At 40.9% G+C, this 21,334-nt stretch overlaps 1 protein-coding gene across 1 annotated transcript in view; it reads right to left on the bottom strand.

Annotated features, from left to right (window-relative positions):
* LOC149462850 (ectonucleotide pyrophosphatase/phosphodiesterase family member 1-like) overlaps positions 1-21,334 on the bottom strand; it is a 177,093-nt gene that overhangs the window by 87,119 nt on the left and 68,640 nt on the right. The window contains exons 6-8 of the mRNA XM_089676175.1: positions 15,816-15,913; positions 11,891-11,970; positions 5,790-5,909 (exon numbers count right to left, since the gene is read on the bottom strand). Of these exons, the coding sequence (XP_089532301.1) occupies positions 5,790-5,909; positions 11,891-11,970; positions 15,816-15,913 (298 nt within the window). The remainder of the gene's footprint in view (positions 1-5,789; positions 5,910-11,890; positions 11,971-15,815; positions 15,914-21,334) is intronic.

Genomic DNA, 21,334 nt, shown 5'->3' with positions numbered 1-21,334 from the left:
ACAATCTCAGAAAATTAGAATATTGTGAAAAGGTGCAATATTCTAGGCTCAAAGTGTCCCACTCTAATCAGCTAATTAAGCCATAACACCTGCAAAGGGTTCCTGAGCCTTTAAATGGTCTCTCAGTCTGGTTCAGTAGGAATCACAATCATGGGAAAGACTACTGACCTGACAGTTGTGCAGAAAACCATCATTGACACCCTCCATAAGGAGGGAAAGCCTCAAAAGGTAATTGCAAAAGAAGTTGGATGTTCCCAAAGGGCTGTATCAAAGCACATTAATAGAAAGTTATGTGGAAGGGAAAAGTGTGGAAGAAAAAGGTGCACAAGCAGCAGGGATGACCGCAGCCTGGAGAGGATTGTCAGGAAAAGGCCATTCAAAAGTGTTGGGGACTTTCACAAGGAGTGGACTGAGGCTGGAGTCAGTGCATCAAGAGTCACCACACACAGGCGGATCCTGGACATGGGCTTCAAATGTCATATTCCTCTTGTCAAGCCGCTCCTGAACAACAAACATCGTCAGAAGCGTCTTACCTGGGCTAAAGAAAAACAGACCTGGTCTGTTGCTCAGTGGTCCAAAGTCCTCTTTTCTGATGAGAGCAATTTTTGCATCTCATTTGGAAACCAAGGACCCAGAGTATGGAGGAAGAATGGAGAGGCACACACTGCAAGATGCTTGAAGTCCAGTGTGAAGTTTCCACAGTCTGTGTTGATTTGGGGAGCCATGTCATCTGCTGGTGTTGGTCTACTGTGCTTCAACGCAGCCGTCTACCAGGAGATTGTGGAGCACTTCATGCTTCCTTCCGCAGACGAGCTTTATGGGGATGCTGACTTCATTTTCCAGCAGGACTTGGCACCTGCCCACACTGCCAAAAGCACCAAAACCTGGTTCAATGACCGTGAGATTACTGTGCTTGATTGGCCAGCAAACTCGCCTGACCTGAACCCCATAGAGAATCTATGGGGCATTGCCAAGAGAGAGATGAGAGACGTGAGACCGAACAATGCAGAAGAGCTGAAGGCCGCTATTGAAGCATTCTGGTCTTCCATAACACCTCAGCAGTGCCACAGGCTGATAGCTTCCATGCCACGCCGCATTGAGGCAGTAATTGCTGCAAAAGGGGCCCAAACCAAGTACTGAGTACATATGCATGCTTATACTTTTCAGAGGTCTGATATTGTTCTATGTACAATCCTTGTTTTATTGACTGCATGTAAGCCATAATCATCACAATTATGGCAAATCATGGCTTGAACGATCTTGCTTTGCATGTAATGAGTCTATCTCATATATTAGTTTCACCTTTTAAGTTGCATTACTGAAATAAATGAACTTTTGCACAATATTCAAATTTTTCGAGTTTTACCTGTATATATATATAGACTCAGTAAGGATTATAGTTATCCCTACACACTGGTTATATCCCGCCTTGACTACTACAACTCCCTCTTCACTGGCCTACCTTTACACAGGCTATCCCCCCTGCAGTCTATCCTGAATGCTACTAGACTTTTCCTTACTAACCAAAACTCTCTGCCAATCTCTTCACTGGCTTTCACTAGCCCAGTGAATAAAATTCAAAATACTAATCACAACATACAAAGCCATCCATAAGACTGCACCCAGCTACATAACCAACCTCCTCTCGAGATATCGCCCAAATTGTCCACACTGCTCCTCCCATGCTCACCTCCTGGACTTTTCCAGAACCTCTCCCATCCTCTGGAACTCCCTAACCCTGTATGTCTGTTATCTCCTACCCTGTCTGCCTCTCCCTTGAAAACTCATTTATTCAGGAAAGCCTCCCCCACAAAACTGTGTTTGGGCCACCTCCATCAAATCATCCCCCACAGCTATTACCTTTTGTGCCACCTCCCCTTCCGTTAAGCTCCATAAGCAAGGCCCTCATATTCCTTCATTATTAAAATGTATTGTAATTATACTGTCTCCCTTTATATTGTAAAACGCTGTGCAAAGTGTTGGCGCTATATAAATCCTGTATAAAAATAATAATAATATCACCAAGTACATAAGCAAGTTTATCATAACCCTTATTATTTTAAAAGTGGTGTTGATTTAAGGTTTTGGAGAGAGTATGGAGCATTTAAAACCCCTGTTTTTGGCCCAATAGTAAGGTTTCCCTTAATTTCCTGCCCAGAAGATTTAACAGGAAACAAGAGAAAATCTTTCCAAAAGTGAACGAAAATCTCTTCTTAGACAGTCATTCCAGAACAGGTTCCTACTGGAAAATGTTCATCTATTCCTGTTCTGGCGACAACTGTAATTTTGGACTCCCCTGACTTTCTGTCCCATTGAAAATGGCCACTAAGACAAATAAAGAATTGGAGCCTACATAGTGGGCAGGGCTTGGGGGGGTGAGTTGAGCACAGCTGCACAAGAAGGGAGGAGGCCGTTGAATGACCATCACCCCATCGTCAGTGGAGTTGCTGTGCAGAGCAGCAGAGCACCTTGCCGAGTGGCGGCGGGGTGCTGTGTGCCGGGCGTACCAGTGGAATATTATATATGCACACATTAAAGATTAGGGTTGCTATATAGCCATGCCCAGCAAACATCACTTTACCGCAGTCCTCAACAAGCAAGCAAAGAGAGGAAAATTTGTAGAGCAGCTATCCTGCCTTCCACTGCCTCTCCTGCCAATGCCACATGCCCCCTAGCTGTAGCTCCACTCTTCTTCTCTTCTTCCCCTGCCACTACATTTGAATGTGGCTGGGCCAGGAAAAGAGAAAGGGGAAAAGATGCCAGCCCATCTGTGTGAACTACAGAGTTTGGAATATTGCACTGCTTCTGTCCTGGATAAAATACTGTGAGGGGGGAGGGAAGAGAATGAACAGAATAGAGAGTGGACAGAGTGGAGAGTTACAGGCAAAAGTTCTGCACAACAGATGAGATCTATTAAAAAAAAAGATAATATGACTTTGGCACCACAAGTTATGAAACTCAATAAAAAAAAAAAGTTAGTAAACAATTTAGTATAATCAGAAATCTTCAGTAAAGATCAAGATTGTCTGTGATGTCTTGCTTTCAATTGTGATTGAGAAAGGAAGGGACTTTTTGTGAGAAGATATATATATATATATACAGTCATGGCCGAAATTGTTGGCACCCTTGATATTTTTCCTGAAAATCAAGTATTTCACACAAAAAAGGTATTGCATTAACACATGTTTTGCTATACACATGTTTATTCCCTTTGTATGTATTGGAACAAATATAAAACAGAGGCAGAAAAGCAAATATGACATAATGTCACACAAAACCCCAAAAATGGGCTGGACAAAAGTATTGGCACCCTTAACTTAATATTTGGTTGCACACCCTTTGGAAAACATAACTGAAATCAGTCGCTTCCTATAACCATCAATAAGCTTCTGACACCTCTCACCCGGAATTTTGGACCACTCTTCCTTTGCAAACAGCTCCAGGTCTCTCTTATTGGAAGGACACCTTTTCCCAACAGCAATTTTAAGATCTCTCCACAGGTGTTCAATGGGATTTAGATCTGGGCTCATTGCTGGCCACTTCAGAACTCTCCAGCGCTTCTTTGCCATCCATTTCTGAGTGCTTTTTGACGTATGTTTGGGGTCATTGTCCTGCTGGAAGACCCAGGATCTTGGACGTAAACCCAGCTTTCTGACACTGGGCCCTACAGTGCGACCCAAAATCCTTTGGTAATCCTCAGATTTCATGATGCCTTGCACACAGTCAAGGCACCCAGTGCCAGAGGCAGCAAAACAACCCCAAAACATCATTGAACCTCCACCATATTTTACCGTAGGTACTGTGTTTTGTTCTTTGTAGGCCTCATTCCGTTTTCGGTAAACAGTAGAATGATGTGCTTTACCGAAAAGCTCTATCTTGGTCTCATCTGTCCACAAGACGTTTTCCCAGAAGGCTTTTGGCTTACTCAAGTACATTTTGGCAAACTGTAGTCTTGCTTTTTTATGTCTCTGTGTCAGCAGTGGGGTCCTCCTGGGTCTCCTGCCATAGCGTTTCATTTCATTTAAATGTCGACGGATAGTTCGCGCTGACACTGATGCTCCCTGAGCCTGCAGGACAGCTTGAATGTCTTTGGAACATGTTTGGGGCTGCTTATCCACCATCCGGACTATTCTGCGTTGCAATCTTTCATCAATTTTCCTCATCCGTCCACGACCAGGGAGATTAGCTACAGTGCCATGGGTTGCAAACTTCTTGATAATGTTGCGCACTGTGGACAAAGGCAAATCTAGTTCTCTGGAGATGGACTTGTAACCTTGAGATTGTTGATATTTTGCCACAATTTTGGTTCTCAGGTCCTCAGACAGTTCTCGTCTCCTCTTTCTGTTGTCCATGCTTAGTGTGGCACAGACAGACACACAATGCAAAGGTTAAGTGAACGTCTCTCCTTTTTATCTGCTTTCAGGTGTGATTTCTATATTGCCCACACCTGTTACTTGCCCCAGGTGAGTTTACAGGAGCATCACATGCTTGTAACATTCTTATTTATCCGCAGTTGTGAAAGGGTGCCAATACTTTTGTCCAGCCCATTTTTGGAGGTTTGTGTGACATTATGTCGAATTTGCTTTCTTTCCTCCCTTTTTTTGTTTTGTCCCAATACACACAAAGGGAATAAACATGTGTATAGCAAAACATGTGTTAATGCAATACGTTTCGTGAGAAATACATGATTTCCTGGAGAAATATCAAGGGTGCCAACAATTTCGGCCATGACTGTATATATGACTGTATTTGGATATCATTTTGATCTTTAATAAATATTTTTTAGAAAATTAAATTGAGAGGGTTTACTAGCTTTTGGTCCCTCAAAAACCCCATCTCTCTCTCTGCCCCCTTCCCAATCTACTGTCTCCTCTCCCTTGCATTTCTCCCTCAATTTAAAAAAAGTCCATTGTCCTGAGGTTTATGTATGTCTGTGAGATTTTAACACAGCAATTATCAATATTTTGTGGGTGCAAGGACTGTGGCATATGGGAAAAGTGCTTACAGCAAATTGGCACAGTTTCTCTTTAGTCATCCCCATTTTTGCCACTTCCACTGTTAGGCCCAACCTGGCCATGCCAACCATTCGAAGTGGCACACTATGCATGGCACAGAGCTTGTTTTTCCACCATATCCCAGAGTACCCCAGATCTTTCATGATCCTATTCATACTAATATTTTTTCACACTGTTTCTACTTTTCAGCTGAAAACCCAGGCAGATTACCCTTGTTATTGTTACATATGGTTTATACAGTTTAAATACTGATTGAAATGAGCCTGCACACAGTAAAGGGGAGGGGGCCCAGTTTGATCTGTGTGATCCTGCACACAGGTCCACTGAATTCAGAAAATACCCCTGCTCTGCCCTCCATGTCCTCCTTTTTTGCACCATGCTGGCCAAACAAAAGGCTGCACTACTGTCAGCTGCAGCAATCGCCACCCAACAGGTAAAAATTATTCCTGACCTGCTCCTCTGAGATGATATCATTTCCAACCAGGGAGAGAGAGAGTACGCATGGGGGTCACTGGCACCAATGCTGAAGGCTATTATTGTGGTAACTGACGGCAATGCTGGAGGTTATTACTGTGGTCACTGGCACCAATGCTGGGCATTGGAGGGGAATTTGAGGTTTCACCTTGGGCATTGGATGACCTTGTCCCAGAAGAGCCATTGGAGACACCAATAACACAAGAGGTTTCAAAACTTTCACATTCTATCGAAAATGTAAACACGTTTTGAGTTGAAATTCACTTCAGTAATGCTCATTATCAGTTTTAGTATACATACTGGTTCTCCTTGATACCACGAAGAATGAAACTTCTCAGGGCTTCTCAGGGTGAAAGAAGCATTTCTGTATGGGTCATACATTTTATTGTCCACAATACCATGTGACTCTGGGTAGAGGCCCTGCAATCATAAAAACATGAGAATAGAAATGTTATCCTTGCTGCACTGCTGGAAACTTTAACTTGTTATGAGAATGAAAATAGATGTCAAATTAAGCAGCTGTACTAACTGTTAACATATTTGAGGCCCAGCCAAGGCATATATTTCTACATTCAGATCAAATGCTTAGGGGACATTCTGCTTGTTCTCTGCCTTCCAAATTCAATAACCATTGAATGTGTTACTTATACTACTTTTGCCTGACGATTACTAAAATCCTTCCATAGAAATGTTTTATCACATTGCCACAATAGGCTGTGCTTATCAAAGTGACTAAAATGTTACTTATTAACAGCATTCATTGCAAAATGGTAATTGGAAAATACAACATTAAAGCGTATTTAAAACCAAAAACAAAACTGTAATATATATCACCTTTCCAGTTCTTAGACCTGTTGACTGCATTAGTTTTCTTTTTCAGCATTTTTTTTTATCTTGGTGATCCTACCATACACTATACAGTGACAAAGCTCACTCACTGCAATGTACTAATGGAAGAGCAGCATTGTCACACTAGGATTAGGACTGGGACTAAACACTACAAAAACACTCCCTCTCTTTTTCTTCATACTATAGGGAGTATTCTGTAAAGAGAGCTGAGAAAAGTGCAACTTGATAAGAGTCAGCAGTAGCAGAAAGAAAATGAAGTTATTAGCTCACAAGATTTATAACAGGAAGATAAACGTATAGTCTGACCTGCAAGTCAACTTCGGAAAACAGACCACCATGAATTATATGATTCAATGCATACCAGTTAGGCTTCTTTCACATGGGTGTTCCGTATGTCCATTTTTCATCTGTCCGTTTACGGATGAAAAACGGACCCCCATGTATTTCTATGGACTTGCGGATGTAAACGGATAAACATCTTTTTACATCCGTTAATGTTGGCATCTGTTAACATCCGTTTTTTTTGAACGGAAGAAAACCCAATTTTTCTTACGCAAAAAAAAAATGGAACGGACGAAAAACGGATGTCAACAGATGTAAACGGACCAAAAGCAGATCTAAACGGATGAAAAACGGATGTAAATGGATGAAAAACAGATGTAAAGCAATGTAAACAGGTGAAAAATGGATGTAAACAGATGAAAACGGATGAAAAAACAGATGGAAAAATGGATGTAAACAGATGAAAAAACAGATGTAAACTCATCCATTTTTTCTTTGAAAAAACATGACTGAACTGAAAAAGGAAAATGGAACGCTCGTTTGAAAGTACCCTTAAAGTATAACTAAAGGCAAAACATTTATCCTGTTTACCATTATCAAAAGTGAAAGAAAAATATCTAAAATTTTGGGTTGTCCCCAGACACTAATTCTGGTTACCTGGGGGCCCTCAATAAATTCCCTTAATTTTCAGGGATTTCCTCTCACTTCCTGTTTTGGCTATGGGGCAGGAAGTGAAGGTAAATCTCCCCAATGGGAGAAGATGGCAAAAAAAAACTTAAAGGGATTATAATTTTCCTTTGCTATATCCACAAAACAAAATTGCTTATAGTTATACTTTAAACCGACATGCAAAAATTTGCAGTGTTGCATAGTTCTCAAAATAATTTGCTCATACAGCAGTTAAAGTATTCTAATGAATGTTGTAATGGTTTGTCAGTTTGTTCGTTGTATCCCGTTTTTTGGGATTCTTTTGTGTAAAACTTTTTAGGAGGGTCAATAAAATGTGTTTTATTTCTTTTCAAATCACACTCAATTTACAGATGAACTTGAAAGGAATTTTGACAATGCTCTCTTGCAGTGGGGCTGCATCTGCATTGCAAGGGTTAACTGCTCATTTAGGTCTAGGGGCATGGAAAAGTAGATTTACTTACCTGACCCTCCACTCGTTTGTGCTGCTACACCACTTCCTGCAGTGTCTTCTCCCCCATTCTCTGGGGGTCTAAGGTCCTGATGTCCCCAAGTCCTGGATTGGACGTGGGAACATTGTGGGAACATGGGGGAGCACCGTCTGCTGGGGGAATGGAGGATTGGGTAGGTAAAATGCTTTTACTCTCCCCTAGACTAAACGAGTAGTTAACCCTTACAGTGTGGACCCAGTTCCACTGCAAGGGAGACTTTTCAGTTTCCTGGACTTGGGCTTTGATTTAGTAGATTTGTTTAACCACTTCAATACCGGGCACTTATACCCCCTTCCTGCCCAGGCCAATTTTCAGCTTTCAGCGCTGTCGCTCTTTGAATGACAATTGTGCGGTCATGCAACACTGTACCTATATGAAATTTTTATAATTTTTTTCACACAAGTAGAGCTTTCTTTTGGAGGTATTTAATCACCACTGAATTTTTTATTTTTTGCTAAGTAAAACGAAAAATACCTGAAACATTTGGAAAAAAAAAACACACGCTTTTCTTCGTTTCTGTTATAAATTTTGGAAATAAATAACATTTCTTCATAAATTTAGGTCAAAATTTATTCTGCTACTATTATTTGGTGAAAATAATAATAATAATATTTGAATTTTTACTTTTTTTCAAATGTTTCTATTATTTTTTTTTTTTTATAAAATATATTCTTTTTTTTTACTATTTTATTTTTCAGCACACTGTGACCAAAGCAATACAATGTTACCATAGTAACATTGAACTGCTCTGGTCAAGTGATCAGGATTTTTTTTTTTGTTAACACATTATGATTGCTAATACCAAGTATTTCATTGATATTTGCAATCGTTACTAAATGAAACTGATTCATTCAGACTTTTGTTGTGATTAGCTGTGAATGAGCAAAGCTGATCACATGATACAGATGGGCTGTGAATGGCCCTGTCTGTATCATGTGACTGCCTTGACCAGTCACAGCTAAAAACATAATTGTATACAATGAATGGCATGACAGGAAGCCATCCATTGTATACTATTGACATGTGATCTGCTGTGATTGGTCACAGCACTCACATAACACTGGCAATGGGCCGGTGTAGTGAAATGGCATCGGCTGTGTTCCGGGGACACAGCCGGTAACAGATCGTGCCGCTGCGCAACCCCGCGGCCGCGTGAGCTACTCATTTTGACAGGATGTCATATGACGCCCAGACACATGTGAGATGGGGAAACAGCTCTCATTGTTTGAACACTGTTTGTGTGGAAGTAAATTAATGTTTAGCCACAAGATGTCACTGTTTTTCTAACACAGCCTCAGACTGCATAGATATTTGTATATTCATGAAGAGGTGGGTTTTTTTTTTGCACACAGAGTTGAAGAGAACAGGAAGGAGAGAGAAGCTATGTTTTAGAGTATGGTGAATAAGGGGCCCTGTGAGCTGAGAATCTGATGACATCCAGGTGTGAAAGCGTCCCTCCGTAACCAGTGCTGCAGCTAAGTGAAGCTGATGAGATTGCTGCCAGGAAGCTGATGAGATTGCTGCCAGGAATGCTGATGAGATTGCTGCCAGGAAGGCTGATGAGAGCAGAGGAACTAAGCAACATATACGGCGAGACCGCATGTTTGTTGGAGAGACATTTGTTCTGTTCAGAGTCACCAGTGGATGAAAGCAGACCCGGATCGGTAAGATCGTGCATTTCAGTGTTGGCACCTTGAGACTGATTCCAGGCCTATAGTTAGTTAGTTAGGGTCTCTGTGTCAGGCCACAAGTGTTGTTACTGATCATTGGAAGGACTCCACAACTTAAAGTGACATTTCACATTGGAGCGCTGATAAAATCCTACAAACTCAAGCCAGACTGGCGTTTTGCTCAGAAGGAATACTCAGGCACGTGCTACAGGACCAGTTATGGGAGAGGGAATACTGTAGATTTGTGTAAGATTGTAAGCTGTTGTGCTGCACCGCAGGCTAGCCCATACCATACACCCATACACTGGTTCCTGCTCTTTTAGGGTAATAATAGGTAAGGTGTGGCAGCTTATTTGTGCCCGCCAGTAGGTAAATTACTTCACTTTCTACCTTCATCCATCAGAAGGCGCCGTGCTGTGCAGCACAAGGGTCTCAGCCTTTGGGCTGGGTGTATGTAAATTTATTGTATGTTCCCCGCATTTGTGGTTGTGTTTATTTGCCACATCTAAGTAAAATTCTGTTGTGGCAAAAGCTGTTGTTTGGGGTTGCTTTCCTCATTCGTGACTTCACTGTATCCTGGGGAGCCCACCCTAGTACACGGCTTACACACAACGCCGAGTGTTTGGCTATAGGCCGGGCGGGAAGGTGTTAACAAGCTGGTGCAGATTTTGGACAGTGTCCCACTAACCATTTATCACTAACATGTTGTCAGTATTTTACATTGAAAGCTAAAAAGATGAGGCACGGAACTGGCCTCTGAGTTTTCAATCTAATGATTGTTTTGTATTATAGAATTTCACATACTGATCGCTCCATTTCATCAACACTTTGCCAAAATTAGATTTCTGAATTATACTTGTTCAAACCCATGTTGTCTTTATAAGAAAAAATACTTACACACACTCCACTACCCATTTTAATGTATAGTGAAATGATCTAGCCCAGGGGTCCTCAAACTACGGCCCGAGGACATTTATCCGGCCTGCCGGGCAGGGGCGTATCTGCCGTGAGGCAAGGGACTAGGGTTTGGCAGGTCGGGAGAGCTCGGCAGGACTTGGACGGGAGGCAGAAGGGCGGCTCAGCAATTCTAGAACAGGGGAATGTGGGCTCGGCTTATGAACCCACACCACTCACCTGGCCTCGTTGCAGCCAGCCGGCCATCTATTCTGATCAGTGCATGCAACCGTCACGGCCGGAGGGTGGAGCCTAGAGCTGACCATGAAGAGGGGGAGCAAGAAAGGAGACTCCATCGCTGCATGTCGGGTATCATGGCCATGGACCCTAGATAAGAGCAATAGATGATCGATCTCCTCCCTCTCTCTTTCCCCCCTCTCTCCTCTCTCCCTCTCCCCTCCTCTCTCTCCCCCTTTCTCTCTCTCTCCCTCTCCTCCCTCTCTACCCCCCCCCCCCCTCTCTCTCTCTCCCTCCCTCTCTCCCCTCCTTATCTCTCCCCCCTCTCTCTCTCTTTACATTGTACACAGATCTGACCCAACAAGGTGTCCTGCATTTACCGTATATTTCGCTCCATAAGACACACTTGGGGGGAAATGTCTGTGCGTCTTATGGAGCGGCTGGCCCAGTATTCCTGCCGCTGTTGTATGTCCGCAGTCTCTGGTCATCTCATGTACTATGTCAGCAGTCTCTGGTCATCTCATGTACTATGTCCACAGTCTCTGGTCATCTCCTGTACTGTGTCCGCATTTGTTCATAGTTTTTTTTAAACTATAGTCCGGCCCTCCAACGATCTGAGGGACAGTGAACTGGCCCCGTTTAAAAAGTTTGAGGACCCCTGATCTAGCCAATAACATATAAATAAAGTTTAGAAGCTAGAACAAACTATTTTTCAGGATCTACACAAAGAAGCATGAATGGCTTCCAAAATTTTATCACTTTGCATTGTTCATGTTGCCTGTTCAGGGTTTAATTTTCTAAAAAAAAAATGTGTAAAGTAGAATTCCAGGCAACACCTTGTTTTGGGGAGAGTAGGAAATAGTTAGAACCTCACTTTTTTTTCCCTGGTGCCTGCTGCAAAATCCAAAATTTAAGAATCTCCGGAACAACGGAGGATTGGCTATCTCCCAATGGGTATAAATTGTTTAAAGACAACTGTCAAACAAAGGGTTTCCTCTCACTTTGGGAAGATTCTTCTCATGTTCTGTTAAGTCTGCGTAACAGGTTGTGAGATAAAATATCCCAATTAGGGGCACACAATGGAATACTAATCTCATACATTGCTCTGTCCAAAATTAGAAAAAAACATTTTGACTGGAGTTCAACTTTAAGACCACTGACCGCAATACAGACATATATTTCAATTATTGATAATTATCAGATTTTCTGATTTATAGACTATTCAATGTATAAAATAGCGTGATGTTATAATGTAGAAAATGGTATGATATTATCAATTTATATCACTTACTGTTACAATGCTGTAATGGTTAGGAAAGGTTTTTGATGGATACACTGGTCTTAAGGCACGTGTATATGTCCCACATTTTTCTGAAAATATAATTAAAGCAGGTTTTAATACATATAAGCTCTAAAAAGTGCAGAATGACAACCCATTTTTTGATAACTTGGATATTTTAGTGGTAAATATTAGATCTAGTAAATAATAGATCTTTGTCTGCCAAGAAACTAAGACTGTTCATATTAACTGCTGTTAAATCACTAAGTAGCACCCTACTAGGTAGGTTGCTAGGATAGGTAAATTTAGTTCTTTAGGGATCCTTTGTAATCATTGGTGCAACTATTGATTCAATTGGCCTGTTCTGGATTTCACAGGCTGCAGATTTAATTGCTCCCAAAACAGAGGGCTAAGAGGCAAATGGGCAGCTTGAATATTTAGTGTGCTTCAGCCAATCCCTGGGGAGGTGTACCCAGTAGGTTGCTGGGAAGAACATACAGCGCTCCGCATGAATGAGTACATCCCTTTTGAAAAGTAAGATTTTAATCAATATCTCAATGAACACAAGAACAATTTCCAAAAATTTGACAAAATTGAGTTTCATAGAACATTTGTTTAGCTCATTACATGAAAGTAAGGTTGATAATATAACTTAGGTTACAAAATCTTCAGCTTTATTCAAATTAGTTGAATACACCCCACAACAAAAACTACTACATCTAGTATTTTGTATGACCTCCATGATTTGGACAGCACCAAGTCTTCTAGGCATGGAATGAACAAGTTGGCAACATTTTGCAACATCTTTTTCCATTCTTTTAGAGCCTGGATGCTGGATAGAGTGATGCTCAACTTGTCTCTTCAGAATTCCCCATAGGTGTTCAATTGGGTTCAGATCAAGAGACATACTTGGCCACTGAATCATTTTCACTATGTTCTTCTTCAGGAATGCAACAATGACCTTAGATGTGTGTTTTGGATCACTGTAATGTTGGAAAAATGCACAACCAGGCGCGGACTGACCATTCGAGCACTGCCCGAGGGCCCGGGGTCAGTAGGGGGCCCCATGAAATGCCCCTGGTACCTTTTATAGGCTTTTTTGGGTGTGCTTTGAGTGTGGGCAAGGACACATGGGCCCCATGATCCCCTATTGCCCAGGGGCCCCATGAGTTGTCAGTCCGCCCCTGTGCACAACAACCAAGGACACTGAGTGATGGTAGCATCGTCTCTTTCAAAATAGAGCAGTACATCTGTGAATTCATAATACCATCCCTGACACAAGCAGCACTCATGCAGCCCCACAGAAGGACACTGCCACCACCACTGTAGGCACCATGCATTTTTCTTTGTACTCCTGACCTTTGCAATGCCATACAGTTTTAAAGCCATCAGTTCCAAAACCATTTATCTTGGTCTCATCACTCCAGAGTACCGAATCTCAGTAGTGTTCTTCTTTTTCAGCATGGACCCTGGCAAATTCTAGGCAAGCTTTTTGGTGCATGGGCTTTAAGAGTGGATTCCTTCGTGGATGACACCTATGCATGCCATTTCTCTGCAGTCTGCAGACACCATATTGTGTCACAGAAAACAATCATTCCAGTTTGGCTTTCTACTCCGCCATGCAAGTTCACTGCAGTTAGCTAAATATTTTTTCAACCCTTCTCATCAGAAGACACTCCTGTCAAGGTGTTAACTTCCATGGACAGCCTGGACATCTATGTGAGATGGTTGCTGTTCCATCTTTGTTGAATTTTTGTATCACTTTTGCTACACTATTCTGACTGATAAGTAAAGCTTTGCTGATATTCTTGTGGCCTTCACCTTTCTTGTGTAAAAAATTTTTTTTTTTTCTCAGGCCTTGTGGCATTTCTCTTCTATATGGTGCCATTGCTGACAAAATGAACTAGGAAGGGGTTTTCTTTGTTAAGTAACACCCTTTTATAATCAACTGTCTGCTGGACACCTGTATAATGAATAATTTGACTCACCTGTAGTTGAATTCTTGTTAATTAGGATTTTGTTGTCTAAAATGTAGCTTTGCTCCTAAGACTTTCGTTGGGGTGTATTCATTTTTGCAACATGGTCTTAAATTAATTTGTTAGGAAAAATACTTTGTGTGCACAAATTAAAAAATCTTGTTTGCAATCAATTGCCCACATTTGTGAGAGTATTTTGTAGTATAGTGTCCCATAGAAAATGTTGATTCTGAAAGGAAAGTTAAGGTTTTCTGACAAATCTGTTGGGGTGTACTCATTTATGCTGAGCACTGTAAATAGTCTCTGGTCAAGAGCAGCGCTAGCGCTTGTCCTGCTGGAGAAGTTCTATAGCCTCAGAATACCTGCCCCTCTGAGGTAGTTTTGCTGGAGATTGCCTATGTTCATAAAAGTCCCAACTGTGGCATAGCTGGAGGGCCTATCCCTAATCATCTTTGGAGCTAACTAAGCAGTCTTACCTAAAGATATGGCCTGGGGGACTCATTTAAGAGTACCTGGTGGAAGCGTGTAGTTGACCTGTGGCATTGTGAGTTTTAACCCTTCCCTCACTGAAGAGTGTCAGGTGGAAGCTAGGAAATGAGCAGTTGTCCTGAGACATATAGATGTCTAGAAGAAACTGGAAGATCTCCTGGAGATACATTGTGAGAATAGACCTGAGCTCATGGTCTAAGTGACTGTTTGCTAATTTGAAGGATAAGTGTCAGCAGTTTCTGAGACAACTCTTACAGGATCTCTGTTCTGGCCATTCCTTTTAACCATTGGTAGAAAGACTCTTCAGAGAAGCCTAGCCTAGTCAAGAGTGTCCTCCTGTTAGAAGTCAGCATTTTTGGAGTATCCCATACCACCCCAACCTCTCTCCTATTACATGTTCTACAAACAATAAACCCTTTAAATACATCCCCTAGACTGATTACTAGAGTGAATGGACTGTTGCCTGTGAAAATGGTGGCCTCAGCACTGTTTTGTGAAGAACCATTTAGCGGCTTCTAATCCATTTAGTGCTAATCTTGTTTGTGGCAAAAAAAATATATATTATTTTTAAAGCTTAGTTTGTTGAGTATGTATTAGTTCAGCTAAAAACAAAATTTAACACCACTCCTTGAAAAAATTACCAGTTCTAAGGTTCCATTTAAACATTCCAACAAATTTGGTCTTGCTGAATGGAAAGGCTTATGTTGATATAATCATTTAGCCCAAACATTATAATCTAATTGACATAAACAGTAAATCATAAGTGTTGATTATAGCTAGGCTCAGTGGTGTGGTTGGTGGTCTTAAACGATATCTTAAAATAAGTCTTGACAGAATGTTGTCCTCAGGACTGAGACCCACTTTTCTACTGGTGCAAAACCTATCTGAAAAGAAAGACAAAACCCTTAATGACATTAGGTTAATAACAGTCATTGACCGTGAGATTGAGAGGAGGCTTGTTGTTTAATAATAATGTGCCTTCACTGATTGATAACTACCTCTGATGTATTTTCTCAACACATGCTATGGAGAACCATTTTTACTTTGTTGATCCACCATGCTACTTTGTTTTTCTTTTCTTGTACTTTTGTAAAAAGCAAAAACGTTCCGTTAAATCCTATTTAGGATAAAAGCCTGCCTGAATCCATAAAGGGAAATTTGGAGTTGCAACCTCTGTTCTTGAAGAAACTGCCTGGGAACCCTCTGGTATTTCTTTGAAGGCAGTGTCAGCGTTACAAGAAAGCACCTTTAAGCAGGCTTAAACATTCTCTGGGCTGCCAGAAAAAGGTATAATCCTGTCCGATTCATTTTTCCTGGAAACAAATTACTGTCGGTTTTCTAAAAGTGAGGACAAACATGTATTCAAAAGTAAAGACTTATATTTTATACTTAGCAATGCTGTCATTTCACTGCCTATACTAATTTCTGATATTTCTATGAGCTCTCGGTATCAGTAATTCCTGACAACATACTTAGCTTGCTGATCACAGGAAGAAGTCCATTCCAGGTATGAAAGTATTCTGCTCTGAATCCATCCAATGAGAATAAGATGACTGGAGGCTGAGAAAACCTAGAAAAAAAAGACAGATATAATGAATTAATATATTTTTTGTTTCAAGAATAATCCAAACTTTATCTTCTGAATAGATAATATCTGGTATCCGTACATTGCATGATTCTTTGCAGAGTTAAAATTCTATGATTTATAATTTGTCCCACATAAAACCTAGTATAGCACTTGCCCTCTGGAAGATTTACCCCCCTTCATGTCCAGGCCATTTTTTTCTATAAATCACTGCACTACTTTAACTGAAAATTGAATGGTCATGCAACACTGTACACAAATGAAATTTATATTTTTTTCCACACAAATAGAGCTCTCTTTTCTTTATCCAAGTAAGAAAAAAAAAAGTATTCATACATTTAGCCCAAAATGTGTTCTACTACATGTCTTTGGTTAAACAAAAATACCAATAAGTGTATATTAATTGGTTTACGTGAAAATGATAGTGTGTACAAACAATGGTATACAGTAGATACTGGAATTTTTTCGTTTGTTAGTTTTATGTTAGTAATGACTAGAGATGAGCGAATCGAACCAGGCGAACCGGAATTCGAGTCGAATTTCAGGAAATATTCGATTCGCGGCGAAACCGAAATTTTGCCTACTTCGGGTGCGCGAATCGAACATTTCCCGATCAGCCGGCAAAAGTGTCCCTGCAGTGAGCTCCGCTATTTCTGACAGTTCTCTGACAGAAGGAACACATGTTTAGCGGTTGAAACATTGTATCTATTAGTTTACATTTAGGATACAGATGTTTCAACCACTGTTCATGTGAAGAAGCTGTGAGAGAACTGTCAGAAATAGAGGAACTCTGCACATACACTTTTTGCCGGCTTGGAATTATTTTTCTTTTCATCCTACTTCTTCTTCTTCTTCATCTTCATCCTCAGAAGAAGAGGATGAGGATGAGGATGAAGAAGAAGAAGAAGAAGTAGGATGAAAAGAAGAATAATTCCAAGCCGGCAAAAAGTGTATGTGCAGAGTTCCTCTATTTCTGACAGTTCTCTCACAGCTTCTTCACATGTACAGCGGTTGAAACATCTGTATCCTAAATGGAAACTAATAGATACAATTTGTATCTATTAGTTTCCATTTAGGATACAGATGTTTCAACCGCTGTACATGTGAAGAAGCTGTGAGAGAACTGTCAGAAATAGAGGAACTCTGCACATACACTTTTTGCCGGCTTGGAATTATTCTTCTTTTCATCCTACTTCTTCTTCTTCTTCTTCTTCTTCTTCATCCTCATCCTCATCCTCTTCTTCTGAGGATGAGGATGAGGATGAAGAAGAAGAAGAAGCAGTAGGATGAAAATAAGAATAATTCCAAGCCGGCAAAAAGTGTATGTGCAGAGTTCCTCTATTCTGCAGATACACTTAGAGGAGCTCTGCACATACACTTTTTGCCTGTTTGGAATTAATCTTATTTTCATCCTACTTCTTCTTCTTCTTCTTCTTCTTTATCCTCATCCTCAGAAGAAGAAGAAGAGGATGAAGAAGAAGAAGAAGAAGAAGAAGAAGAAGAAGAAGAAGAAGAAGTAGGATGAAAATAAGAATAATTGCAAGCCGGCAAAAAGTGTATGTGCAGAGTTCCTCTATTCTGCAGATACACTTAGAGGAGCTCTGCACATACACTTTTTGCCGGCTTGGAATTAATCTTATTTTCATCCTACTTCTTCTTCTTCTTCTTCTTCTTCATCCTCATCCTCATCCTCAGAAGAAGAAGAAGAGGATGAGGATGAGGATGAAGAAGAAGAAGAAGAAGAAGAAGAAGTAGGATGAAAATAAGAATAATTCCAAGCCGGCAAAAAGTGTATGTGCAGAGCTCCTCTAAGTGTATCTGCAGAGCTCCTCTAAGTGTATCTGCAGAATAGAGGAACTCTGCACATACACTTTTTGCCGGAAACCGCTGTATGGAGGGAATGTCCCAGAACTGTCAGAAATAGTCTATTTCTGACAGTTCTGGGACATTCACTCCATACAGCTGTTTCAACCGCTGTATGGAGGGAATGTCATAGAACTGTCAGAAATAGACTATTAATGACAGTTCTGGGACTGTCCTTCCATACAGCGGTTGAAACATTCTATTTCTGACAGTTCTATGACATTCCCTCCATACAGCGGTTGAAACAGCTGTATGGAGTGAATGTCCCAGAACTGTCAGAAATAGACTATTTATGACAGTTCTGGGACATTCACTCCATACAGCGGTTGAAACATTGTATCTATTTTTTTCCATAAATGACATTCTGCAGATACACTTAGAGGAGCGCTGCAGATACACTTTTTGCCGGCTTGGAATTATTCTTATTTTCATCCTACTTCTTCTTTTTCTTCTTATGAGGATGAGGATGAAGAAGAAGAAGTAGGATGAAAATAAGATTAATTCCAAGCCGGCAAAAAGTGTATCTGCAGCGCTCCTCTAAGTGTATTTGCAGAATGTCATTTATGGAAAAAAATAGATACAATGTTTCAACCGCTGTATGGAAGGACAGTCCCAGAACTGTCATAAATAGTCTATTTCTGACAGTTCTGGGACATTCACTCCATACAGCTGTTTCAACCGCTGTATGGAGGGAATGTCATAGAACTGTCAGAAATAGACTATTAATGACAGTTCTGGGACTGTCCTTCCATACAGCGGTTGAAACATTGTATGTATTTGTTTCCATAAATGGATCCATTTATGGAAACAAATACATACAATGTTTCAACCGCTGTATGGAAGGACAGTCCCAGAACTGTCATTAATAGTCTATTTCTGACAGTTCCATGACATTCCCTCCATACAGCGGTTGAAACAGCTGTATGGAGTGAATGTCCCAGAACTGTCAGAAATAGACTATTTCTGACAGTTCTGGGACAATCACTCCATACAGCTGTTTCAACCGCTGTATGGAGGGAATGTCATGGAACTGTCAGAAATAGACTATTAATGACAGTTCTGGGACTGTCCTTCCATACAGCGGTTGAAACATTGTATGTATTTGTTTCCATAAATGGATCCATTTATGGAAACAAATACATACAATGTTTCAACCGCTGTATGGAAGGACAGTCCCAGAACTGTCATAAATAGTCTATTTCTGACAGTTCTGGGACATTCACTCCATACAGCTGTTTCAACCGCTGTATGGAGGGAATGTCATAGAACTGTCAGAAATAGACTATTAATGACAGTTCTGGGACTGTCCTTCCATACAGCGGTTGAAACATTGTATCTATTTGTTTCCATAAATGGATCCATTTATGGAAACAAATAGATACAATGTTTCAACCGCTGTATGGAAGGACAGTCCCAGAACTGTCATTAATAGTCTATTTCTGACAGTTCTATGACATTCCCTCCATACAGCGGTTGAAACAGCTGTATGGAGTGAATGTCCCAGAACTGTCAGAAATAGACTATTTATGACAGTTCTGGGACATTCACTCCATACAGCGGTTGAAACATTGTATCTATTTTTTTCCATAAATGACATTCTGCAGATACACTTAGAGGAGCGCTGCAGATACACTTTTTGCCGGCTTGGAATTATTCTTATTTTCATCCTACTTCTTCTTTTTCTTCTTATGAGGATGAGGATGAAGAAGAAGAAGTAGGATGAAAATAAGATTAATTCCAAGCCGGCAAAAAGTGTATCTGCAGCGCTCCTCTAAGTGTATTTGCAGAATGTCATTTATGGAAAAAAATAGATACAATGTTTCAACCGCTGTATGGAAGGACAGTCCCAGAACTGTCATAAATAGTCTATTTCTGACAGTTCTGGGACATTCACTCCATACAGCTGTTTCAACCGCTGTATGGAGGGAATGTCATAGAACTGTCAGAAATAGACTATTAATGACAGTTCTGGGACTGTCCTTCCATACAGCGGTTGAAACATTGTATGTATTTGTTTCCATAAATGACATTCTGCAAATACACTTAGAGGAGCGCTGCAGATACACTTTTTGCCGGCTTGGAATTAAATAGACTAGTTTACAATGTTTCAACCGCTGTATGGAAGGACAGTCCCAGAACTGTCATAAATAGACTATTTCTGACAGTTCTGGGACAATCACTCCATACAGCTGTTTCAACCGCTGTATGGAGGGAATGTCATGGAACTGTCAGAAATAGACTATTAATGACAGTTCTGGGACTGTCCTTCCATACAGCGGTTGAAACATTGTATGTATTTGTTTCCATAAATGGATCCATTTATGGAAACAAATACATACAATGTTTCAACCGCTGTATGGAAGGACAGTCCCAGAACTGTCAGAAATAGTCTATTTCTGACAGTTCTGGGACATTCACTCCATACAGCTGTTTCAACCGCTGTATGGAGGGAATGTCATAGAACTGTCAGAAATAGACTATTAATGACAGTTCTGGGACTGTCCTTCCATACAGCGGTTGAAACATTGTATGTATTTGTTTCCATAAATGGATCCATTTATGGAAACAAATACATACAATGTTTCAACCGCTGTATGGAAGGACAGTCCCAGAACTGTCATTAATAGTCTATTTCTGACAGTTCCATGACATTCCCTCCATACAGCGGTTGAAACAGCTGTATGGAGTGAATGTCCCAGAACTGTCAGAAATAGACTATTTCTGACAGTTCTGGGACAATCACTCCATACAGCTGTTTCAACCGCTGGAACTGTCAGAGTCCCAGAACTGTCATTAATAGTCTATTTCTGACAGTTCCATGACATTCCCTCCATACAGCGGTTGAAACAGCTGTATGGAGTGAATGTCCCAGAACTGTCAGAAATAGACTATTTCTGACAGTTCCATGACATTCCCTCCATACAGCGGTTGAAACAGCTGTATGGAGTGAATGTCCCAGAACTGTCAGAAATAGACAGAAACTGTCACAGAACTGTCCTTCTTCTCATCCTTCTCCTTCTTCTCATCCTTCTTCTCATCCTTCTTCTCATCCTTCTTCTCATCCTTCTCCTTCTTCTCATCCTTCTCCTTCTTCTCATCCTTCTCCTTCTCCTAATTCTCATCCTTCTCCTTCTCCTTCTTCTCATCCTTCTCCTTCTTCTCATCCTTCTCCTTCTCCTTCTTCTCATCCTTCTCCTTCTCCTTCTTCTCATCCTTCTCCTTCTCCTTCTTCTCATCCTTCTCCTTCTCCTTCTTCTCATCCTTCTCCTTCTCCTTCTTCTCATCCTTCTCCTTCTCCTTCTTCTCATCCTTCTCCTTCTCCATCTTCTCATCCTTCTCCTTCTCCTTCTTCTCATCCTTCTCCTTCTCCTTCTTCTCATCCTTCTCCTTCTCCATCTTCTCATCCTTCTCCTTTTCCTTCTTCTCATCCTTCTCCTTCTGCTTCTCCTTCTCCTTCTCCTTCTTCTCATCCTTCTCCTTCTTCTCATCCTTCTCCGTCTTCTCATCCTTCTCCTTCTTCTCATCCTTCTCCTTCTCCTTCTT

Source organism: Staurois parvus, unplaced genomic scaffold, assembly GCF_062004578.1.
Source record: "Staurois parvus isolate SC_StPar_1 unplaced genomic scaffold, SC_StPar_1.0 ptg000165l, whole genome shotgun sequence".
In the NCBI taxonomy this organism is placed as follows: domain Eukaryota; kingdom Metazoa; phylum Chordata; class Amphibia; order Anura; family Ranidae; genus Staurois; species Staurois parvus.
Note: the sequence above shows the minus strand (reverse complement) of the source record. Positions and strands in the feature narration are given on the sequence as shown.